This window comes from Heloderma suspectum, chromosome 7 (assembly GCF_057233095.1).
Source record: "Heloderma suspectum isolate Gila_16-S chromosome 7, 16-S_ref, whole genome shotgun sequence".
Lineage (NCBI taxonomy): Eukaryota > Metazoa > Chordata > Lepidosauria > Squamata > Helodermatidae > Heloderma > Heloderma suspectum.
Window position 1 is genome coordinate 21,032,600 of NC_139464.1, and position 25,458 is coordinate 21,058,057.

General features: G+C 44.3%; 1 protein-coding gene across 2 annotated transcripts in view; it reads left to right on the plus strand.

The window, feature by feature from the left end:
* SLC15A5 (solute carrier family 15 member 5) overlaps window positions 1-22,710 on the plus strand; it is a 55,125-nt gene extending 32,415 nt beyond the window's left edge. For both annotated transcript variants that reach the window (XM_084809221.1, XM_084809220.1), the window contains 4 exons: window positions 8,102-8,290; window positions 10,704-10,835; window positions 20,149-20,257; window positions 22,196-22,710. In XM_084809221.1, coding sequence (XP_084665347.1) covers window positions 8,102-8,290; window positions 10,704-10,835; window positions 20,149-20,257; window positions 22,196-22,343 — 578 coding nt within the window. In that variant the 3' untranslated portion in view covers window positions 22,344-22,710. The remainder of the gene's footprint in view (window positions 1-8,101; window positions 8,291-10,703; window positions 10,836-20,148; window positions 20,258-22,195) is intronic.
* Window positions 22,711-25,458: the final 2,748 nt, after the last annotated feature.

The window sequence follows — 25,458 nt, forward strand, 5'->3', positions numbered from 1 at the left end:
TGGTTTGACAAACTGAAAAAAGAATTGCCTCCAGTGCAGATGCATTGGAGCCCCTCATTCAAATCTTGCTGTCAAGGTTCCCCTTATGACCTGGACCCCCTGAGCAACTTCTTAAGGATCTCTTGCCTCCTTAAGAGTCCCACCTTCCTTCTTTTAAACTCCCCTTCCCAGTAACAACACAGTCCCCTCCCCAATAATGTGGGTTTTACACTGTAGACGTGAGGTGACTGACAGTCTAGACACAAGACACACCACAACAGTTTACTTAGTAGATTTAAAACAAACAAATGACAACTAAAGGTATTTACACAATATAGCTGAGTGATACAAAAGGCCTTAAAAGAAAAGAAAATTTGCAAAATGCAAGTTTCTGCACCCTAGTTGTCCTTAGGTTTTTTCTAGCCTGCTTCTTCCTGCTCACTTTTCAGACTCTGCTCTCACTTCAGACTCTGGCTGTCTCTCTGCTCTTACTGGCTCTCTCGCTCTCTTTATATACCCTCCTCCCTCAAAACCGAAAGTACTGCTTCAAACCTGAAGAAATGAAACTTAATTGGAGAAATGAAACTGACACTTAGCCAGAGAAATGAGACGACTCCTCTCAGGGTTACCCCCTTCCAAGAGAAAACTCCAGGCCTCTCAGCTTGACGGTTTTTTCCCTTTTGCCTCTGTAGGCCTCAAACCTTCACACTTGCCTATGCCAGAAAGTCAGTAGGTGGCCTCAGCTCCTCATCTGCAGTATGGAGTTAAAAAAATTGACCTACTTAGAGGGTTCTTATAGGGATTACTCAGAGAATATATTTGAAGAGCTTGACTAATATTTGTGTTGTCTGACTTGCCTCTATACTAGATTGAGAAATCCAGCACAGGGAAGAGATGAGAATCTCCTCATTTCTAGTTAGTGCATATTTCTAGAATAAAGAGCAGTCTACTATTTTTCTATTTGGAAATCAATTCCCATTTGCATGACTTTAACAACTTGAGTGCTCTTCCGAGTTTAAACTATCTCCCATCCTGCAGTGCAGTTTAAGACACACGCACACACTTAGAAATCAGCATTTCCTGTACTCTTAGGCTAAGTTGGCACCCCATAGCATGTTGCACAGCCAGTGCCGAAAGACAGGAAGTATTAATCTGAGTAGAATTAGCCTAATTAAGTTTGTTGTTAAGCTTTGTGCAAAGTAGAAGCGTATGAAACAGCAGGTGGCAATTACTCAGGATTTAAAATAAAATAACGTCTCGACTGAGCTGCAGAAAAGAACATTCAGATAGTAATGATGCTGGTAGTTCTTCTGGTTACATCCTGACGTCTAATGATGCTGAAAAAGTTCGAAAGGTTAAATGTTTCACCGGGTGTCGTGCAGTGGGTGTTTCATGACTGGCTCCTTGGTTCTTTGAAGCCACGTTTCCTGGCATGGTGCATGCTGTCACATGCAATATGAAGTAATGTAATCTGCTCTCCTAGCATCCTGTTTCTTTTCTTGCTGCAATTATCTTGGTGTCCGGTCTGGTTACTGAGACAGTGTTCATCAAATGGTGGCCTAGCATCAAAGAGAAATCCTTGAACCCAATGCTTGAGAGATGAATCAGTTGATGAAATTAGTCATTTTTATGTCTGGGGAAGGTTCTCAGCTTTATAGCATGTGCACCTGGCATAGCACTACAGAACAGGGTGGATTGATTTAAATTGGCAAGAAAAAAAGCTGATTTAAAATCATTGATTTAATTGTTCCTGTGAATGCTTTTTCATGTACTTCCTAAACAATGAAAACTTGACCACTAAACCATGTTAATTCACAGCTAAACAGAGTACTATTTACACTCTTGTTTCATTCTTTCAATCAGGCCCTGCATCTCTTACAATCAAGCTTGCATCTCTCCCATCCTATGTATGGTAGAGGACAAAGAACTTAATAGTTAAAGCAGTTTGAATTTATAATGTAGGTGCTCCCCTCAAAGCAATAATCACAAAGGAATCTTTTAATTAATAATATCCATATTTAGCAGGGCGGTGCTGAAAGTACTTGCCCATGTTTGATTTTTTTTAAAAAAATTCAGCTTTGCCGAAAATTGCCTCTGGTTTCTAGGATTTTATTCAGATTGTTCAATTGTATTTTGAATGGTATGTCCACTCCTGCAGTCATCACATAGTTAATGTTATGACACAGCAGCATAAGAGCTGTGTGCAACTTCTTTTGACCCATGCGGTTACTGTACTGACACTCCTTGATGTAGCGATGCCACCATGTGATGGCTTAACATTTCCTGTGTGTTACTTTATTGGCTTGGAAAAGACCCTGATGCTGGGAAAGATTGAAGGCATAGAATCATAGAACAGAATCATAGAATAGTAGGGTTGGAAGGGGCCTACAAGGCCATCGAGTCCAACCCCCTGTTCAATGCAGGAATCCAAGTCAGAGCATCCCTGACAGATGGCTGTCCAGCCTCGTCTTGAATGCCTCCAGTGTGGGAGAGCCCACCACCTCCCTGGGTAATTGGTTCCATTGTCGTATTGCTCTAAGTTTTTCCTGATGTTCAGCCAGAATCTGGCTTCCTCTAACTTGAGCCCATTATTCCGTGTCCTGCACTCTGGGATGATTGAGAAGAGATGCTGGCCTTCCTCTCTGTGACAACCTTTCAAGTACTTGAAGAGCGCTATCATATCTCCCCTCAGTCTTCTCAAAGCTAAACATGCCCAGTTCTTTCAGTCTCTCTTCATAGGGCTTTGTTTCCAGTCCCCTGCTCATCTTTCTTGCCCTCCTCTGAACCCTCTCCAGTTTGTCTGCATCCTTCTTCAAGTGTGGTGCCCAGAACTGGACACAGTACTCCAGATGAGGCCTAACCAGTGCTGAGTAGAGGGGAACTAGTACTTCCCGGGATTTGGAAGCTATGCTTCTATGAATGCAGCCCAAAAGAGCATTTGCCTTTTTTGCAGCCACATCACATTGTTGGCTCATATTCAGCTTGTGATCGACAACAATTCCAAGATCTTTCTCACTTAGTGTTGTTGAGCCACATATCCCCCATCTTGTAACTATGCATTTGGTTTCTTTTTCCTAGATGCAGAAGTTGGCATTTCTCCCTATTCAATGTCATTCTGTTGTTTTCTGCCCAGCGCTCCAGTATATCCTGATCACTTTGAATTTTGTTTCTGTCTTCCAAAGTATTAGCTATCCCGCCCAATTTGGTGTCATCTGCAAATTTGATCAGCATTCCCTGCACCTCCTCCTCCAAGTCATTAATAAAAATGTTGAAGAGCACTGGGCCCAGGACTGAGCCATGCGGTACCCCACTCATTACCTCTCCCCAGTTTGAGAAGGTCCCATTGATAAGCACTCTTTGAGTCCGATTCTGTAGCCAACTGTGGATCCACTGGATCGTTGTTTCATCTAGCCCACTTTGAGCTAGTTTGCTCATCAGGATATCATGGGGCACTTTGTCGAAAGCTTTGCTGAAGTCGAGGTATATTATGTCCACAGCATTCCCACGGTCCACAAGGGAGGTTACTTGATCAAAAAATGAGATCAGATTTGTCTGGCAGGACTTGTTTTTGACAAATCCATGTTGGCTTCAAGTAATCATGGCATTGTTTTCAAGGTGCTTCCAGATGGATTGCTTTATCATCTGCTCCAGAATTTTCCCAGGGATTGATGTCAGACTGACTGGTCTGTAGCTCCCAGGTTCCTCCTTTTTACCCTTTTTGAAGATAGGGACAACATTAGCCGTCCTCCAGTCATCTGGCACTTCCCCCGTCCTCCATGATTTCTCAAAGAGAATAGACAGCGGTTCTGAGAGTTCTTCTGCCAGTTCCTTTATTACACTAGGATGCAGTTCATCTGGCCCTGGCGATTTGAGCTCATTCAAGGTAATCAGGTTTTCCTTGACCATATGCCTATCTATCTCAAGCTGCAATCCTGCCCCTTCAGCCTGTACTTCGCCTTTGCCAGGGGCATCATAGACCCTCTTTTGGGAGAAGACTGAGCCAAAGTAGGAATTGAGCACCTCTGCCTTTTCTTTGTCATCTGTTATCGTTTTGCCATCCTTATTTAATAGCTGAACAACCATTTCTTTCCTCTGCCTTTTACTATGCACGTAGCTGAAGAAAGGCTTTTGGTTGTTTTTAGCATCCCTCGCTAACCTCAGCTCGTTCTCAGCTTTAGCCTTCCTGACGCCATCCCTGCAATTCTGTGCTACCTGCCTGTACTCTTCATTTGTTACTTGGCCTTCTTTCCACTTCCTATATGTGTCCTTTTTTGTTTTCAGGTCATCCCTAAGCTTTTTGTGAAGCCACATTGGCTTCTTCTGTTGTCTTCCACCTTTTCTTCTTGTTGGAATTGTTTGTGATTGTGTCTTGAGAATTTCCTTTTTTAAAAGCTCCCACCCATCTTGGACTCCTTTTCTCGTTAGCGTCACTTGCCATGGGACCTTACCGATCATTGTTCTGAGTTTATTAAAATCAGCTTTCCTAAAATCCAGGGTACGCGTTTGACTACACTTGGCTTTTGCTTCCCTTAGAACCAAGAACTCAAGTACAACATGGTCGCTTTCCCCCAGAGTTCCTTTGTTGTTGTTTATTCGTTCAGTCACTTCCGACTCTTCGTGACTTCATGGACCAGCCCACGCCAGAGCTTCCTGTCGGCCGTTGCTACCCCCAGCTCCCTCAAGGTCGAGTCCATCACCTCCAGAATATCAGAGAATTTCTCCACGAATCTCCGGGGGGGGCGAATGCCAACGCATTCAGCCCCCCGAAATTGGTGGAGAAACGGTCTGCCACCCCCCCGGGATGGGACTTACCTTCGGCTATTTGCGTTGCCCTTATTTTCGCCGTAGTCTGCGTAAATCTTTACGTAGACTACAGGGACCAAATAAGGAACGCAAATGGCGGCTCCCTGTGGGGGCCGCCATTTGCGTACGCGCTTTTTTTTTTTTTCAAAGTCACCCGTGATAGGCTATGTAACGATTTACGTAGCCTATCACGGCTGACTTTGGAAATCTAGCCGTGATAGGCTACGTTAATCGTTACGTAGCCTATCACGGGTGTGGTTTTTGTTTTTGTTTTTTTCGCGGCTGGGTAGACGGGGCGCTTCTACCCGGCCTGAATTTCGCTGGCGAGGGATGGGGCGCCTCCCGCCCGGCCTGAATTTCGGCCGGGCGAGGCGGGGTGCCTCCCCCCCCTCGCATGAACTTCGGGGGGAGAAGCGAAGCGCCTCCCCCCCACCGCGAAGCAAGCTTCGAGGACAGGTAAGGGACTTTTGTCCATCCCTACAATCAAGCTGGTTGCCATAATCTTGGTTTTTTTGAGGTTTAACTGCAACCCAGCTTTTGCACTTTCTTCTTTCACCTTCGTCATGAGGTTCCTCAGCTCCCCCTCGCTTTCAGCCATCAAAGTGGTATCATCTGCATATCTGAGATTGTTAATGTTTCTTCCAGCGATTTTAACTCCAGCCTTGGCTTCATCAAGCCCAGTACATCGCATGATGTGTTCTGCGTTCCTGTAACTGCTACTTTATCCACTAAGTTGGTTAGGATCAAGTCAAGGATAGCCGATCCTCTAGTTGCTTCCTCTACTTTCTGTAGGAGGAAGTTATCCACCACACAAGTCAGGAATTTCCTGGAGGGGGCATGTTTTGCAGAATTTGTCTCCCAACAAATATTGGGGAAATTGAAGTCCCCCATTACTACTACATCATGCTTCCTTGAAACATTGGCTATTTGCTTTTCAAAAGTTTCATCCTCGTCTTCTCCTTGGTTGGGTGGCCGGTAGTAGACTCCGACCACCAGGCTCCTTTTATTCTTTGCTCCGTTTATTTTGATCCAGATGCTCTCGATGGGGCTACCAAGCTCGTCCTCCTGTATTTCTGTGCAGAGATATGTACTTTTCACATACAGTGCAACCCCACCTCCCTTTCTGTTCCTCCTGTTCTTTTTGAACAAGTTATATCCTTCAATTGCTGTATTCCAGTCATGAGAGTCATCCCACCAAGTCTCAGTTATACCTATCAAGTCATAATTTCCGTCCTGTATTAAGAGTTGAAGTTCGTTCTGTTTGTTTCCCATACTCTGGGCATTAGTATATAGACATCGAAGACCATGTGCTTCATAGTCTGGCTTTCTTCCTACATGTGTCTGAAGACTATTATTGGGCGCTATCAGAGCTGTTCTCTCCGTTGCAGTGCATGCGCCTACGTCCATTGCTACCCCCAACTTTATATCTCCCTGCCCCGTAGGATTCAGTTTAAAGCCCTCCTGATGAAGTTCTTCATGCTGTGGCCAAACACATTCTTCCCATCCTTTGTGAGGTGCAACCCATCCCTTGCCAACAGCCCATCTTCCAGGAAGCATAGCCCGTGGTCCCAGAATCCAAATCTCTCTCGTTGGCACCACCTTCGTAGCCAGTCATTCACCCGGAGTATTTTTCGTTCCCTTTCTATCCCTCTTCTAACTACTGGAAGGATGGATGAGAAAACTATCTGGGCCCCAAAGTTCTTGAGTTTCCTTCCCAAAACTTCAAAGTCTGATGTGATTTCTTCATAGCTCCGCTTGGCGGTATCATTTGTTCCCACATGGATGAGAAGAAAGGGATACCTGTCAGTGGGCTTAATGAGTGCAGGCAACCTTTCAGTCACATCTCTAATTCGTCCTCCCAGGAGACAACATACCTGGTGAGTCCACGGGTCTTCGTGACATACTTAGGTCTCGATCCCACGCAGAAAGGAGTCTCCCACTACTACCACTCTTCTCTTGTTGTTGTTGTAGGCCTGGGTTTCATCGCCTCTGTTTGACTGACCTTCAGCCTCTTGCTCACTCTCATGTAGGTTCCCCTGGGATTCTTCCTCTGCAGGCTGTCCTCTAGTCTCATCCGCAAGTACCTGGAATCGGTTCCACAGCTCCACTGCTTCCACTGGTGCAGAGTGGCGTCTAGTTCTTCTTCTCCTAACTGTCACCCTTTTCCAAGGAGTATCCTCTACTCCATTTTTCTTCACCTCAGCATTTCCCACTGCCTCATCTTGCTTTTGCTCTTCAAGCTTCTGGTCTGCCCTTTGCTGCTGTAGTTCCCCCATTCTGTCCAAGAACTCTTCGTGTTCTCTTATTCCCCGGAGGGTCGGCAGTCGCTGCTCCAGTCCACTTACTTTTTCTTCCAGCAGCGTGATCAACTTGCACTTGTTGCAGGTGTAGGCCATGTTGTTCTCAGGCAAGAAAACAAACATTGCACACACCTTGCAGGCCACCACCACTGGAGAGTCTTGTCCTTCCATTGCCTCTTTTCCCTGTTTGTGTCTAGCTTTGTGATTGTTCTAGACTAGCCTGTGCCTGCTCCTCTACTCAGTAGAGGTTAAAAGCAGAGTCCCACTGGTGTGGAAGTGTGTGTTACAAGACAAATAAATGGAAAAAAGTTAGTTAAAAAATAAAATAAAATAAAAAATGAAAAAAAATGTTAGGGGCCTCCCCCTTGACCTCCCCTGCCGAACTCCCCTGGCCAACTCCTATTTGCTCCCCCTGTCGGCTCTCTCTGGGAGCTTGCTTGCTTCTGTAGTCCCTGGACCAGCTGGAGCAGCTTGCTCTGCTCTGCTCTGCTCAGCTGGGAGGCAGGAAACAGGCAAAAGGAGAAGGGGACGGCAGAGGATGAGATGGCTAGATAGCATCACCAATGCAATGAATATGAATTTGAGCAGACTCCGGGAGAGAGCGGAGGACAGGAAGGCCTGGCGTGCTATGGTCCATGGGGTCACGAAGAGTCGGACACGACTTAACAACAACAAAGACCCCATTTGTGGGAGGAAGAAGGAAACTGGTTGTGGCAGAAGAAGAGCTTAAAAGGCTTTGAAAAGTGATACCTGTGAAAATGGTTGAAAGCCTAGCGAATTCTAGAAAATGTTAGTCTAAAAAGGCAGCACAAGATATTTGAACAAAAAGCTGAGGAGACAGCATATTTGGTGAAAAACTGCCTTTTACGGGCTAAAAGTCAAACACTGTGAAAATTCAGTCGAGTCCAAGGGTATAAATGGAGTGTTTCTGTTTTTTCCTCCAGCATACCAGGTGTAATTGAGAATGTGATATATAATTGATCAACAATTTTTAATTGTTTTGTGCCTTTTGTGCCCAGTTGTAGGTTACACATCTGCCACTCTCTCTGTGATGGTTGCTGGGTTCTTTGAGGTACACAGGAAACATTTCCCTGTGGTGGAACAGACTCTTTCAGGCAAAGTTCTCCTTGTTTCCTCCATGCCGTGCCTCCATCTGGCCCCCCAATACATCTTGCTTGGTGTGGCAGAAGCTCTGGTGACTCCCACCTGTAAGAATACTGCTTTATTTCATTTTCTAGTCTTAAAAAACTGACTTGAGCATGGAATGACATCTGTTTGAACAGGGGATGGTTTGAGTAGCTTTCATCAGACTCTTCACCCCTGGTGGTCTTTCCTGAACAGGCTCATTCATCATTTACACAGAAAAAGCTTCATCTGTCATCCTTGTGGTTACTGCTCACAGAATAATAATGTTCTTTGTGGTTAGGAGGAATGTCTACTTTGCCACCCCTGGTGGGGCTTTCCATCCGTTACATCACTCAAAACAGGACTTCCATCCTAGGGGGCGATGCAAGTCCACAGATGCCAATCTCACCACTCAGTGGTCAACCAAATGTTCCTTTCTAGGATCATTCAGTGGCAATTTTAAGGATGGAGGCCCACCCAAGGACAGGTCACCCATATCAAACGGTACAGAGACTATTTGGATGTTAAGCCCAAACCAGATATGTAAATGTATGTAAGGGGCATAGGGCTGCACATGCCTTGCTTCCATCATCCCCAGACCTGCCCACCCTGTCCCCAATAACTGGCAAGGTCTGAAGCGAAGTTCTGCTTGTGTTTACCTGAACAAGAGTTTCCCATTGCATGCAGGGGTTTCCACTCCCATTCAAGTGAATGCAAGGAGCAGTCCCCTTCAGATATCCCACCTGGGGACTGAGGAAGTGGGGCCAGTGCATGCAGGGATGTTGGGGGATGCAGCCGAAACGCATGACCCCGGGTCCCTTACATGCATTTACATACCCTGTTTGGGCAAAATGCCTCAACAGGGTTTAAGATTTAACCTAATTTGAAATTAACCCTTCTAATTAACCCAGGTGTGGGCCAGGTTACAAGTTTCAGCAAACAACCAAAATGACTTCCCTGTGACATATTCTCACCCTTCTCCCCGCACCCTCCCCCACCAATAACATGCAATCAGCTCAGGGGATTATTGCACATTATCGTGTAATCTGTGCAGAGTACTTTTTGTTATTGCCTAAACTGTTATTGATAGACTAAAAATTAGTGCTGTGCCGAAAATTTCTCCCTCATTTTTTCGACTATTCTCATTGAATTTGATAGAAATGAAATTGCTTTCGAAAAGTAATTCAATGGTGAAAAAAATTCAGAGAAATTCTCATGGGTTGGGTTTGGGTTTCTTGGGCTTACCTTATTTAGGAGGTGGCTGAGGAGTGAGCACAAGTGTTCCGTTTTACAATCATCTCTCCAGCAGCCTGTAGCCTCCTCGGTTTCCTTCACTTCAATTAAAGCCCAGGGGAAGGCATCATGAGGTAATGCCTCCCATAGGACCTTTTCAGATCAGGAGGTGCAGGCAGCTTGGGAGGGTAGGAGTGATTAGGTAAGCTCAAAAACACCACAAAAAAGAACTATAAAACACCTTGGGAATGAGGCAGAACAATGGAAGCCTCTTTCATGGGGGAAGAAAAATTTCAAGAGACTGGAGGACAGATTTTGGCTCAGCAGTAACTCTTCCCTTCAGCTAGATACAACACTGCCCACCCACAGACACTTGCATTGTGGTGAATGCAAAATGGGGTCCAGTCTGCCAACACAGTTGATGCTGTTGCAGTACAAAGAAACCAAGCACCTAGGGGTATACGAAACCCACTCACCAGTCCACTGGGGGGGTCCGCAGGGGGAGGTGATCCGTCCCTCCCCCCAGAATCTTCCCTGGCCGGCTCCGCTCCGCAGCAAGTCTGCAGAGCTGCTGGCCGGGTCCATCCGCAGCAGGACTGCTGTCCGCTGCCATCCTGTGGAAGCAAATGACCTCTGGCATAGTGGACACCATTTGCGTCCCTTCTCTTTGCCGTGATAGGCTACGTAAAGATTTACGTAGCCTATCATGGTGAACAGAAGGGACGCAAATGGCATTCGCTACGCCAGATGCCATTTGCTTCCGCAGGAAGGCAGAGGATGGCAGCGGATGGACCAGCCCCGGCTGGTGGCAGGTAGGATCCGTTTCGGGGAAACTTTGTGGGGTGGCGGAGGTGGGTGGTCTGTTCCGCCACGGACTCCGAGGGGCCGGATTCTTTAGTATCCGGCCTCATTGGAGTCCATGGCAGAATTCTCTAACATCCCTACAAGCGCCCTTATGAAAAAAAGAAGCAGCAGCTGTGCTACAAGCCCTGCCAATGGGGAGCCCTACCTATGAGAAACCGTTGAGAATTTCTCCTGCCTCTGGAGAAAATGAGTGAAATTGTCTCCCAAATTGTCTCTGCCCACAAATCAGGTGGAGAATTTTGAGAGACTATTTGTGCACAGCTCTATTAAAAATGCAATAAATAATGTAGTTTCACTTACCATGTGAATGCTGCATTGTGAAGCATCACATGTATGGAGCAGCAGGAAATGCCCTGCTATTCTTCCCCATTATACCAGTTTCTTTCTTGCTTTGCTAAGGTTCCTTCACTATATTCAAGTTTGTACCAGGCAGAATTCGTGGGATTGCCATGCAAGCCTTGACATTCTTCAGTGGAGCTGGCTGTATTATGGGGGCCTTTCTTGTTCAAGCAGCTTACATTGGCTCACAAGGTAAAGCAATACTCATGCATAGTGAAGGTATGTGTGTGTGTGTATTTTTCTCTCAGTAGGAATTTTTGTCCTCTTCCTATTGACTTCCATTAGAAGCATATAACTAAGCCTAGATGCCAGGAGTTTATTGATCTCTCTTTCAGGATTAAGATAGGTCACTATGTTGCAGCGGGATTCATCAAAATGTAATGCATTATTCCTATTCTAAAAGATGGAATAATTAGTGCGTGGTGTCTTTACAGGGCGTCCTTCTCTAGAAATGGGATAGGAATCCTCCAAGACCACAGCTTTTTTTAGGGGTGGGTGAGTTAAAGAGGGATTATTATTTGCCAAGGGATTATTTAAATAGGCTTGAGCTAGGGGTGGGCAAAGCCCAGGAAAAATGTTTTATGTATTTATTTTTAGAAACTTTTATGTCATCTTTCAAAACAAAACATTTTCCCCAAGGTGATTTACAGTAAGCAATTTTTAAACAAAAAATAATTCAATAACATCAGTATGAAAATAGTAAAAACTAAAAAAAATCAAAGACCAAAAGGGCAGCGTAAAACACATCAAAGCAAGGATCTAACACAGACTCAAAAGTATAATTAAAAAAAAAATCAATCAAGAGCAGTATTAGGGTTTTTTTTTAACCATCTTTATCCAAAGGCAGATTGAAATTTAGCAATTCTTTAGGGTCTGGTAAAAGAAAATAATTGTTGTTGTTGTTGTTGTTGTTCAGTCGTGTCCGACTCTTCGTGACCCCATGGACCATAACATGCCAGGCCTTCCTGTCCTCCGCTCTCTCCCGGAGTGTGCTCAAGTTCATATTCATTGCATCGGTCATGCTATCTAGCCATCTCATCCTCTGCCGTCCCCTTCTCCTTTTGCCTTCAGTCTTTCCCAGCATCAGGGTCTTTTCCAGAGAGTTTTCTCTTCTCATTAGGTGGCCAAAATATTTGAGCTTCAGTTTCAGTATCTGTCCTTCCAATGAGCACTCAGGGTTGATTTCCTTTAGGATGGACTGATTTGACCTCCTTGCATTCCAGGGGACTCGTAAGAGTCTTCTCCAGCACCACAGTTCGAAAGCATCAATTCTTCGGCACTCAGCCTTCCTTATAGTCCAGCTCTCACAGCCAGAGAGAGAACTACCGGAAGTACAAGCTGGGTTTCGAAGAGGCAGAGGAACTAGAGATCAAATCGCCAACATTCGCTGGATCATGGAGAAAGCAAGAGAATTCCAGAAAAACGTCTATTTCTGCTTCATTGACTATGCTGAAGCCTTTGATTGTGTGGATCACAACAAACTGTGGCAAATTCTTAAAGAGATGGGAGTACCAGACCACCTTACCTGTCTCCTGAGAAACCTGTACGAGGGTCAAGAAGCAACAGTAAGAACCAGACATGGAACAAGCGACCGCTTCCAAATTGGGAAAGGAGTACGACAAGGCTGCATATTGTCACCCTGCTTGTTTAACTTATATGCAGAGTACATCATGAGAAATGCTGGGTTGGATGAATCACAGGTTGGAATTAAGATTGCCGGGAGAATTATCAACAACCTCAGATACGCAGACGATACCACCCTAATGGCAGAAAGCGAAGAGGATCTCAAGAGCCTCTTGTTGAGGGTGAAAGTGGAGAGTACAAAAGCTGGTTTGAAACTCAACATTAAAAAAAACGAAGATCATGGCATCTGGCCTCATCACTTCCTGGCATAGAGAAGGGGAAGAAATGGAAGCAGTGACAGATTTTATTTTTTTGGGCTCCAAGATCACCGCAGACGGTGACTGTAGCCATGAAATTAAAAGACACTTGCTCCTTGGGAGGAAAGCTATGGCAAACCCAGACAGCATAGTCAGAAGCAGAGACATCACCTTGCCGACAAAGGTCCGCATAATCAAAGCTATGGTTTTCCCAGTAGTAACGTATGTCTGTGAGAGCTGGACTATAAGGAAGGCTGAGCACCGAAGAACTGATGCTTTTGAACTGTGGTGCTGGAGAAGACTCTTACGAGTCCCCTGGACTGCAAGGAGGTCAAATCAGTCCATCCTAAAGGAAATCAACCCTGAGTGCTCATTGGAAGGACAGATACTGAAGCTGAAGCTCAAATATTTTGGCCATCTAATGCAAAGAGAGAAGTCACTGGAAAAGACCCTGATGCTGGGAAGGATTGAAGGCAAAAGGAGAAGGGGACGGCAGAGGGTGAGATGGCTAGATAGCATCACTGATGCAATGAATATGAACTTGAGCACACTCTGGGAGAGAGTGGAGGCCAGGAAGGCCTGGCGTGCTATGGTCCATGGGGTCACGAAGAGTCGGACACAACTTAACGACTGAACAACAACAATTTGCAGTGTGAGTTAGATCAAACATCAAACAGGTAATGATTTAAGAGGAAGATGTTGGTGGTGGTTAAGTTCTAGTCAACACTGCACCACATTGCTTCATGTCTACTTAGAAAATGGTATGTATAAACAGATACTGATCCCTTGCTCTAAGTACTACCTGGCATTCTTAAAGCATTGTATCCTCTAGCGTTCCACATATGAAGAATAGGTACACTCAGGTGTGCCTCTCATGTTAGTTCAAAGACACAAATCTGCTCTTTGGAACCACACCAGCATCTTAAGGAGATGCAGAAATGCAACATCAGAAGGGCAATACATGGGGAACACAAGAAGAAAACTGTATTGACCACATGTCCTACTTGTGGGCTTCCCAGAGGTATCTGGTTGGCCATTGTGGCAACAGAATGGTGGGCTAGGTAGGCCTCTGGTCTGATCCAGCAGGGAGAAAAACCTACCCCTATCCCCTTTCTCTATTTCTCTATACCATGCATAATTTTATGGACCTCTTTCATGTCCCCCCCTTACTTGTCTTTTTTCTAACCTAAAAATCCCCAAACATTATACCCTTTCCTCATAGTGGAGTTGCTTCATCCTACTGATCATTTTTGTTTACCCCTCTTCTGTACCTTTTCTGGCTATTCGGTATCCTTTTTCACCTGTGATGACCAGAACTTTGCACTGTATTCCAAATGTGGTCACACCATAGATCTGTATAAAGGTATCAGCCTTAGAAGCCCTAGAATATGTGGATCTTATTCCTGAGAAGCCAAAAGAGGAAGGAATGTGCTTGCTGGGACATGAAGGATTAGTAACTATGGGGGAAGAGTTGTTTTGAATCTATTTTCTGGCAGGCTTTTTAAATATTTGAGAATTTATGTCAAGCTCCCCATTTACTCTTCATCGTTTTTTTCCTGTTTTTTTTTTCCTTTTTATTAAAAATACCTGGTTGCTCCTGACTGTTCTTGATGCTCTTTTTTCTAAATTAATTTATCATTTTTACTGCTCTCCTCTTTGCTAAATGTTAAGGTCAAAAATCTCCCCAGGGTGCCAAGAAATCGTGATGCATTCTGCCAGTAGGTTTGGGCGTAGGAGTGTGTGTGTTGCAAATTTTAAATGTGAGGTAGTATGGTATCATTTTACTGCACTGAAAATGTGTCAAGTCATAAGATTATTTTTTCCTTCCATTAGGTGTTGGGATTTTTAGGCACTTGAGGGGACACATAAAAAGGGAAGAGTTGGACTGCAACTTCCATCATTCTCAGCTGGCAGTCCAACACATCTAGAGTTGCAGTCCAACACACCTGAAGAACACCTGATTGGGGAAACTGAGTTAGAATGGCTGACTACAACTAGAGAGAATTGGGTTCAAATCCCCAATCATCCATGAAGCTAACTGGGTGACTTTGGGCCAGTCACCATCTCTTACCCTACTTCACAGGGTTATTGTGAGAATAGCGTGTGTGTGTGTGATGGGAAAGAATCCTGGAAACTCCCCTTGGAAGAAAGTTGGGATAAAAATGTAATGCAACAAGTAAATTTACATAGATTTGTTGAAACCTAAGTAAATGTAAAGTTGCCCATTATCTAGCATGAAGCTTGACTTGGATTTTTTCCCTTGAAGTCAGTCCAGGCAGCAGCTCTAAAAACTACCCAAAATATGCTAAATAGCAGCACTAAGAATAATTTATTTTATTTTTGAAAATGTATACCCTGTCGTTCAATGACCAATTGGCATTTTATCCTATTACAAAGGAGTTTAAAAAATACAAATTTATAAAACAAATAAATCAATAAAACATCACCATAGGATAAAATCTCCAATTAATAAAATCCTCAAAGCAGATTAAAAGAATTAAACATTTTTAAAGTTTAGCAGTAAAAGCCTGGGAAAATGAGAAGGTCTTTGCCTGGCACAAGGAAACATGTCACACTAGCAAATGCTATTGTTGCACAAACGTTGGTTTCTTATAGCATAACGTCAATAGCGCTGACACATGGACACCTTTGAATGCTTCCCAGTATCTCCATCCATTGGATCTGAGACTGACTGGGGACTGGAACCTAGATTTCCCAGACCCACAGTGGAACAGGATTTTGAAGAAGTTTCAACTAGACTATTTAAGCCTTATTTGCATTCTGTAGCATCTTGTTCGTCTAGAGTTGCGTTTTGCTGGCAAAGTGGATAAGATAGTCACCCAGAGCCTTAAGTGGCGTTAATCTTTTTTTTTTTTTTAATGCATCTATGAAGGATGGTGTGAATATGATAAAATAAGACTTCTTGGAAATTTGATGAGTGCAAACAGATGACGGGTGACAGTGATATTTTCAGTACAAGCGGAGAAAACTGATTTCTTAAGGCTCTTTATACCTCCCTTGACATTTTAATGAGACACATGACAAAACCTATCCCCCTGTGCTACTTGTTATGGGAATAAGTTTCTCTAAAAGTTGCAATGGAAATATGTATCGCAAGGTTTGGGTTGGTGGCTAAGAGTGAAAGAGACTGGCCTGAACCCATTTCCTTTTGACTCCCTCTTGGTGGTGGTGGTATCATTCATCATGAGGTAGATCCTGGCTACCAGTGTGCAGTGATGGTAGCAGTTGCTGAGAAGAGAGATCTAAGTGGAACTGTGGTGTCTGTAGTGGGTCTAGCACTATTTACTCCATGACTACTTCTCCACAATATGCACTGACTGGTAACTTCCAGCTTGGATATCTCTTTTTGTTGTTGTTGTTGTTGTTGTTGTTAAAAGTTTATTTCTGATTTTTCAGTTTTTTAACAAATTTAACTAAAATTCCCTAATTTCTCTCCCTACTCACAACTCAACTCACCCCCACTCCAAACTCTGTTTCACAGTTTTGTATTTCACTTGGAGCACATTGATTTACCATTTAATTATTATGGGATTCTTAAGGGGGAAGAGAGACATGGGGAGGGAATAGGGTAGAGGAGGGAAAGGAGAAGAAAGAACAGGAAGGGAAAGAGAAGTGAGATGGTTTGTGTGGTGTGGGATTTGACAAATTCATGGGAGTCAGGTTCTTTGACAGCTATTTCTGTTGACACCTAAATGGAATCACCATGTACAGGAACAGTGTACCTCTAAATACCAAATGCTGGACTTAAACTGTAGGGAGAAGTCATTCCCTTTGTGCCCTGTATGTGAGCTTTGCAGAGTCACCAACTGGAGATAGTTAGACTGCTGAACTAATTGGGCCTTACAGTTCTTATGTTCCCATCAAGCTAGACTTTGGCAGAATGTTTAAAATCTTCCCTCCATTGAGTAATTCATGTGCAAAGTCTCTTCAGCTGAAGCCCCTTAGAATGAATACCAAACCTGAAAGCAGCAAAAGATTGTTTGGTTTCCATCCCCACCACCTCACCTCAGGTTGTGGGTGGGATCTCTTGATACTTATGTAATCAATAAAACCCAGATGTCAAACTATGGCATGTGCTGAGAATTAAACAGGGAAGCAATAAAAATTAAATACGCTAGCTGTGAGCTTTCATAGCAATTATTGAGAATGCTTTGTCGTTCATCCGCTAGGCAAAGGCTTGTGGAAATATGTGCCTCATTAAAATGGGTGTTTAACCATTTGTCTCATGTTTGGATAATGTATACAGTATTGTCCCCATCTGGAGGCTGCTGGAAAGTATTGCTCTGAGGTGGTTGCTCCATGTGGTGGATATCTTGTCTTACACACTTCTTACCATGAGTGTTATCCCAGGGATGTGTAATATCCCTGTTCTAGCACTGCATATCCCGGACTGACACAGCCGAAATAGAGTGCCAAAGAAAAAGAAATGCATCACCCAAAAGAGGACACCGGTTTGCATAACATTAGTATATGCGAATATCTGTGTATAGGTTCAAACTTAGAAACAGTGACTATCATTCAAATAGAAATATAGTACATATCACCATGGTGAAGAAGACTGGATTAGGTGACCTCCATACCTGTTCAGTCTGCTCTTCAGGTACTAACTGCGGATCAGCAATTTCAAGGCCCCTGCTGCTCTCGCCTTCTTATGGTTCTTTGACTTTAAACCAGAGTTTGACTAGAAGTCTATCAAATATAGGGCACCTTCAAATAGAGGACTGTCCTCTGCCAGCTCTCCAAAATAGAGGACTGTCCTCTGCCAGCTCTCCAAAATAGAGGACTGTCCTCCGTAAAGTAGGGCATCTTGTCACCGTAAGGGACAACCCATGTATGATTCTTCTCTTCCATCTCCTTCAGAGGTCTTGCCCAGGTGGACTACCTATGCCACTTCCCCCACTTGGCCCTATTTTATGTGGTCTTTGGCCTGATTTCATGCAGGTGGTGGTAGGGATCCTAGAGGGAGAGAAAGAGGAGCAGAGGGTGAAAGTAGGGGGAGACCTGAAGCAGATGGAGTGGAGGAAAGAGGATGGGGAGAAGTCCTCTGTGAGTGATCAGTTCAGATCACTGGCAAAAGTGCCAGTGCCTGGTATCCTGCTAGGAAGAAAGGGAGAGAGTGAAAGAGAGGGGTGTCAGAAAGAGAGTGAAAGAAAGAGAGCAAAGGGGTGTCCCTACACAGTTTTGGCTTTGGCCCTGGACACCACCACCTGTGATAGACACAAAGGGAATGTGCCACTCAACAGAAAAAATATTCCCTACTTCTGGTCTAGCCTATATATAGATGGGCGGCAACCATGGGCTTAGGCCTTGAATCGGCATTTCAAAGCCCTGCAGAACTTAGGTCATGTGTATCTCAGAAAATGCATCCAAATAATCTCACCTTATCTATTGGAGCTTTGCTCAACATTTGCCCTTTGAAGGGACATGAAGATGATGAGATTTTTGACAGGGGCCTTGCAGCTATCTTGGCTCTAGGGCTCTGCAACTTACTTCCTTTTGAGAATCACCAATGTTCAGCTCCCTACCTTTAAGAAATGTTATGAATCTTTTGCATTCAGTGTGGCTGAGTTTAAGGTTGGGGGGGGGGTCTGTTCATATTTTTTTTTTAAGTTTTTGGTTTCCAGTTATCGCTTTCTGTATTGATTGTTTTTTTATTATTATTGTGGCCATCAGCCAGTTGTGTTTTTTTTAACTTGATTTTATTTAGAACATTTGTGTTTTATTTCTCAGTCTTAAAAAAAAAATACCCATAGTGATGTACAACTCATGAAACATCTGAGAGAAAACAATATTTCATCAACACAAACTAAAGCAATGCTAAAACCAGCTGTAAAATAATAATAATAATAATAATAGCAATTCAGACTGTGTTCTTTTTTAAATGGCCATACTAAATAACAATGTTTTGACCTGACAGTGCTGTGAATAAATTGTCAAAGGCCTAGCATATATTTCAGGTAATAAATTCAACAGAGTGGGTGTCTACACCCTCACAATTTTTACCTCAGTAAATGAGAGAATATGGAAGAGCGCCTCAACTGCCAATCTGATGGATCAGCAAAGTACACACACTTCAGCTTTTTATTGGTTGTCTTGATTTTGTTCAATGATAAGGCAGGAGATATATTTAATAGTCATTATAAAATCGCTTCTAGCTATAGCATTTGTCTATTCTTAAATACAGGTAACATTTTAACAGGGTTGGGAGTAATTTTGAGTGTTTGGGCTGAAACAGAGCCTGAATTGTAACTACATCCTGCCGACCAAACAAAAGTAGAACTGAAATAGGAACAGGCTTCACAACTAGGTGTGAAAATAGTACCAGTTCACCTTGTCGGTTCTACGCATACAGTTCTGGCTTCTAGTTTCCGTTCTTAAACTCTAAGCTGTTTTCTACTGAACCCTGATGGGTTCACACAGCCCCATATATAATGCTTCTGTTCCATCACATACACTTGCTCTCTCCTTGAGTCCTTGCAGCTGCAGGGATGTGTAAAATGAAAGACTGCTTGATTGTGAATGATGGCTCTAAAAGTTTATAAGCTACTAAAATGGAGGTTTATAGTACCTAAGAGCTCAGTCAGCTGACAGTCTTAAATGATATGTTTTCAACCCAGCTCTGGGAATATGCCACAGACTTGAACCATACTTTAGAAGTAGGACAAGGGGAGTGAAGGGGCAGGGGTGGAGGGTGGGCAGTGCTGTGCTGCTTGCTGACAAATGAAAGCGGGTTTTGTCTGAGGAACCAATTCATGGGTGAGAGAAAATTATGCTGGCAGGCAGCTGGCTAGAAATAGACAGTTTATTCTTCTGGATCCAGAGGAAGACATTTGCTTAACAAAGGAATATTTGCAATCCCCTGTGAGACAGATAGAAGCGTTTTCTCTTTTTTCCTCTCCTATTTTTACTGGATCATTTGAGTTTCTCCTTCATCGTAAGCTGCTGTGTGAAATTAGTTTGCATACATTTTCCAGCCAGGGGAAACCCCTAGAATCTCTCCCGACTCCGAGGGCCAATTCACACCTTACCTGGCAAGTGTGCTTTTATATGTACAAAAGTGCTAAGCATCGTTAAGCTGTGAGGAGGAGACAAGCGGCTCCAAAGACAGGGATGCACAGTGCCTCGTCTACACATCCTGGAGCAGATGCTCATTTCTCCTTAATAGCATTGCAGCAGGCCTTCCCCAACCTGGTGCCATCTGATGTTTTGGACCACAACTCCCATCAGTGCCAGCCAGCATGACCAATGGTAGGGGGTGATGGGAGTTGCAGTCCAAAACATCTAGAGGGCGCCAGGTTGTGGAAGGCTACACAGGTTGGCATGCTAAACAACAAACCTTGATGTACATATTAGATGTGCATTGGTCCTAACGCTCCACCCATTCTAGCATTTTGCCCCTCTCTTTCCTTATTGGACTTGTACAGCATGCTTTCTGGCCACTGTGCTTTGTAACTTGCTGGCAGAGGGATTCAGACGACCCCCTCCCACTCCAGTTCAAGGAATGCCCGAGGGAAGTTGAAGTACCATGTGGGCTATTCAGCTACATAACCACTGTTTGATTTCTTGGAATTCTTCTCAGTATATATTATTTTTCCCTCACATAGGTGACTGGTTTCCAAATATGCTAAATGAGGGCAAATTGGAGAGATTTTACTTCTTCTTGGCCTCATTGATGATGATTAATACTTTGGGCTTCTGGACCATTTCACACAGGTGAGTCCTTGGATATTCAGCACCTGACATCTCAGTGTTTTGTCACCCCTTTTCTCTTTCTGCAACCCTCTTTTCTCTCTCTCTCCCTTTTCCTTCCCATCCAGTGGGCAGCCAGGAGTCTGAACTGATCGCATGCAGAGGGACTTTTGAAATTAGGCTAAGGCTGCATGGACTTAGGCTGAGGGCCACAGTTAGCCCACTGGGGTTTATACCAATTGGCAGCAGCTCTCCAGGGTTTCAGAGAGGGGGGTCTTTCCCAGCCCTACCTAAAGATACCAGGGATTGAACCTGGGGCCTTCTGCATGCAAATTATGTCCTGTGCTGTAAGTCTTCCCCTCAAAGGTGAGGGAGGAGAGACCGAATAAAGCAGAGACCTTTCCCAGTCCCAAATCACCAATGCCTTCCAGCTGCAGTGTTCGTTCGGATGCAAGAATCCTCTGCTTGCAATGGCGTTCCTTTTCATGTCAGTGGGGGAATAAGTTCTCTGTGTGCATTCCTTTGCAGGACTACAAAGCTACCCCCTTCTCTCTCTCTCTCTCTCTCTCTCGGTCACTCTTTTCTCTCCCCTTCCAGGGAAGGGACACACTGCTCTTGCCAGAGGTATGAACTGATGGCTTGCAGAGGGGTTTTGAAATTAGGCTGAGACCCACAGCACTAGAAGGATAAGAACGAGAGAACAGAGCAGCGTCTTTCAGAATACACGGCTGTAATAGCTGGGCTTAAACAAAATATTTTAAACTGAAACTTAAACAAGCAGAAATGAGGACATGTTTTGCATATAAAAGGCTTCATCTGTAGAATCTTCATCTTTTGTCACAGAGCTGGGAAAATCCTCAGCCTGAAACCTTGGAGGGCATCTGCCAGGCAAGAGTACTAAGATACGGTTTTATCCCAGGTAGTTTCAGCCTGATGGTGTTCCAGTGCAAGTGGCCAAGGTTTGGATTCCAGCAACACAAAGTAAAGCAAAGGAAGGCAAAGTTCAGGGTCTGGCAAGGCAAAGCTAAGTTCAAGTTCCAAGTAGCACCCTGGGTGGCTTGATGTGGAGCTCCACCTGGAGCTTCATACCTGCAGGCAATACTGTGTTCCTTCAGCAACAGACAACCCCAGATAGAGACCTAAAGAGGGGTTCAGCTCACTCTGGGTGGCTAGATGCAACTCCATTGGAAGAAGCCACTTCCAGTTAAGGGGTAATTTACTTGTTCAAGGAGCTGTTGACTTCAATAATGCAGGGGAGACCGTGGTTTGTTTCAGCTTCTGGGCCAGAGGATCCAGAGGATGGCAGCACAACCTCCACAGTCCAGGGAGATGGTATCAAGACAGGCTCCTGATGCAGAGGGGTTCCCAGGCAACTGACATTTTTTCTGGGTTGACATTGAGGGGGGGAACTCCTTCTCAGCCCAACACCTCCTCTGAGTCCATAGCATCATCACCCAACATGGGCTGCAGGGAGTCTGATCCCCAGGGTCATGTCTGGTACTGGGTTGGATGGACCATTGGCTCGATATGATGTAAGGCAGCAGGGCCGGCCCTATCGTTAGGCAGAGTGAAGCAGTTGCCTCAAGCAGCAGATGCTGGGAGATGGCAGCAAGATGTTGGAGGAGAGAGCTGTGTGCCCTGCAACCTGCCCCACACCCCGTAAGTTACCCTGCTGCTTTCAGGTGCAGTGGAGGATGGCATCCGATCATCAGTGTTGAGGAGAGATTCATCTGCCAGTCCAGTCGGCTTTTGTGTATGACATGGGAGGGGTGCCGTCTTGTCCTTTTTATTAGGCAACGAAATGTCTTGGGCCAGCCCTATAAGGCAGTTCAACGTATCCCTCTCTCTTCCTCTGTGACTTTTAAAAAAAATTGGACGTTGATTACATTAAACATAGTTGATAGCCTGAATATTGTATTCCACTATATTGCAAGGGAGGCTTAATTTATTTTTGTTTTGCAGATTCAGTAATCTACAGCAAGATGACGATGAAGGATTTGGAGGGAGTCTTCTTCAAGAGCAGCTTTTACAGCATGAGAAATCGCTTAAATTTTATGACAGTATCCTGGATTGTCCATCGCCTTTGTCCCCCGTGGAGACTCTTCTGTGAAATCCTGCTCTGAAAATGACTGGTTGAGCACTCGGTGTAGTCAGTCATCGGAGTATTGTCTGTCAGATTTTAATGATATGTTCCTTTCTGTGTTTATGAACTGACTTAACAATAATGGATTGTTGTTTATCTTTTTCATGCCTTGATATTTTTTAAAATCTCTGCAAGATCATTCAGACTTAGGCCCTGATCCTTAGCTGTTCCATATGTCTCAACTCCCTTTACTGTTAATGAGACCCCCATGAGTGACAGAACCTTTTAATTGGGCAAGAGGAACACTTATAACATCTTGTTGCATATGTATGCGTGAACTCATTCTAAAAAAGGACTTTTGTATTTAATAAAGTCACCTTAAACACAGTCCTGTATTCTGCTGTACAAGTCTCCTGTTCCAGCAGTCTGGATACCTGTGGGGTGCTGGGTGAAATCCAGGGAAACTGAAAACAAGCGGTAGCAGGCAGCAGCATGGAATAGGAATAATGCACTGGTGGTGGTTGTCGTTCAGTCGTTCAGTCGTGTCCGACTCTTCGTGACCCCATGGACCACAGCACACCAGGCCTTCCTCTCCTGCGCTCTCTCCCGGAGTAATGCGCTGGTTAATTTAGTGTAGAACAACAAGTATTGGCACCAAGCACCCAATCCTGTGGTTTTCTGATGATTTGCAAAGCAGCAGCAGGGGGCGGGGGAGTGCAGTTGCATGAGAGAAGCACTGGGAAGAAGGAGGAGAGTTGACGCTTCACCCACCCTCTGTAACCTGTCCTTTGACTTTTACCTGACTGCCTGCTAAACATTTCCCAGAAGTCCAGATAGGGGAAAAGAACCCCCTCCCACTAGGGATGGATGAGAAATTCGTTTGTTTGGTTTTGATAAGAATTTACCAAAATTCACAAAACTCCCCATATTTGGGACAAAAAGAAGTTGAGATCTGAAAAAGTCAAATGTGAGAGAAACCAAAACTGACAGATTTGTCCATTCAGGCCCAGGGTTTTGACTGCTTTGCTCTTAAATGCCTGGGTTTGAATATAAGGACATATTCAGCCATGTTAGTGCTGAACTGGGGTTGCCACCTCTTTTTCTTCTGACAGCCTCTTCATCTTTAACAGCTGTATGTCAGACAGATATATCACCGTCCTTTCCATGCTGGGATTAGCTGTACCTGTTGAATTTGGCTGGTGCAAATGAGTGAGAGTTTTGTTTTAGTGTGTTTTTGAGAAAAAAAATTTGCACAGTTCATATCTGGGAGAGAAAGGTTTAAAAACTGAATGCTAGAGAAAGCAAAACTCCCATAACGTCTCAGTTGCAAATTTCTCAACCCCTAACCTTGCTTTATACTGCAGTAACAAATTTGGACTTGGACATTCCATGTGCCCTGCTGAATGTGCCATGCCAATCTTATGAAAGACTTGAGGTAGCTCATGGAGACAGCAGGAAGCTAACATCCAAACACTAGCTGAGTCTTTGTATCACCTAGGGAGAACTGATGATTGCCAGAGCCCCACCCCTCCATCAAGCTCCAAGGGGCTGTGCTCTGATCTGGAACCATGCACTGTTGAATAGCTTTTAGGAGAGCAAACAGCCTTCGATTGGTTATGCATTTATTTGGATGAAGGGTCTGAAACAGCTGCATTTCCACATATAAGGATCTGTGTCCAGTTACTCATCTTCTTCAGAGAGGTTTTCAAAGAGTTCCCTGAGAATCAACTTTGGATAGATTCAGGGTCTGTGAGACAGGCTGGGCAGCTGATGCTGGTCTGAGGTCATTCTAGGTCATTATCAGAAGTGTTTGGGTCCCACATCAAGGCAGAAAAGTGGATATATTCTAGTAGAAGGACCATTCTGTCAGGAACTGCTGAGACATGAACTACGAGTCTGTGCATACCCACCCTGTCACTGAACTGCAGGTTACAGCATCTCCCTAGGCTGAGGGTAGGGAACATGTGGCACTCCAGATGTTGGTGGACAACAATTTCCATGAGCCCTGGTCAGCAGTGTTTATTTGTACAGGCTCTCTAAGCTTTTGGCACACAGTGGTTTTTATGTTCACTATCCAGCAAGATTAGTAAGTTGCTTAAGAAAATGAAAAGTGGCATGTTCTGCGTTTTCTGCCTGGATCACAAAAATGTCTGGGGGAGTGCCTTATTCTCACTAGCCATAAGCTACAAACATATACCAAGTTCCAGAGGAGTAGATGTGTTAATCTGTCACAGCAAACGCAACAGAGTCTTCTGCCACCTGACCAAGGAATGAATTACAGCATTCCTTCTGACCAAGGAATGAATTACAGCATAAGCATTCATGGAACAGAGCAGCCTTCCCAACCTAGTCCCCTCCAGACGTGTTCCCAACCAGGGAATTATGGGAGTTGCAGTCTAACACATCTGGAGGGTGGCTTGTTGGGAAAGACTGGACTAGAGCCTAATTCATCAGATTCCCTCAAGGAGTCCTGGGAATTTTAGCTTTGGTGAAGGTACCGATAATTCTCTGTTACACTTCTCTAGCTCCTATCTTGGGGTCTAGTTTCCAGAGTTCCCTGGAGAAAGGGAGACTAAACTACCCCACAGCGTAGATATATTATCCACCATCAAGATATCTTAACCCAGTAACTAGACGTTAAACCTCTTTAGTTTGCACAGCAACAGACAAAGCAAACTTCCTTTTATATCGCAGCAAATGGCCAAGGCATGTTCTGAACAAGTTAAATATATTTGATGAAAGACATAAGATGTGGCTTTATTTTTTTAATGAACCATTTTCCAGGTACTACAGGGAAAACAAAGCATGTGGGACATTGTTTCAGGTAGAATGCTGGGGGAGAGGGGGTAGAAAGAAGGGGTGTAGAGAGATCAGCGGCAGGGATTAAGCTATCCATCTGTTGAGTTTGCACTGATGATGGAGCACATGCTCTCCGTTGCAATGAGATGCGTTAAAAGAGCATTTTTCATTCCCAGTGCCTAGCAACAAAGTCATTCAGCACCTGCAATAGTTTAAACATTAAGCATAATTGGCTTTGCTTGACATAAATCTGTAGTTTTGTAAATAAGAACAGGGTAGTCTTATCGTCATACCAATTAGCTGAAAGGAAAGCTTTCTTTACTGATACCTGCTGTTTTTGGAG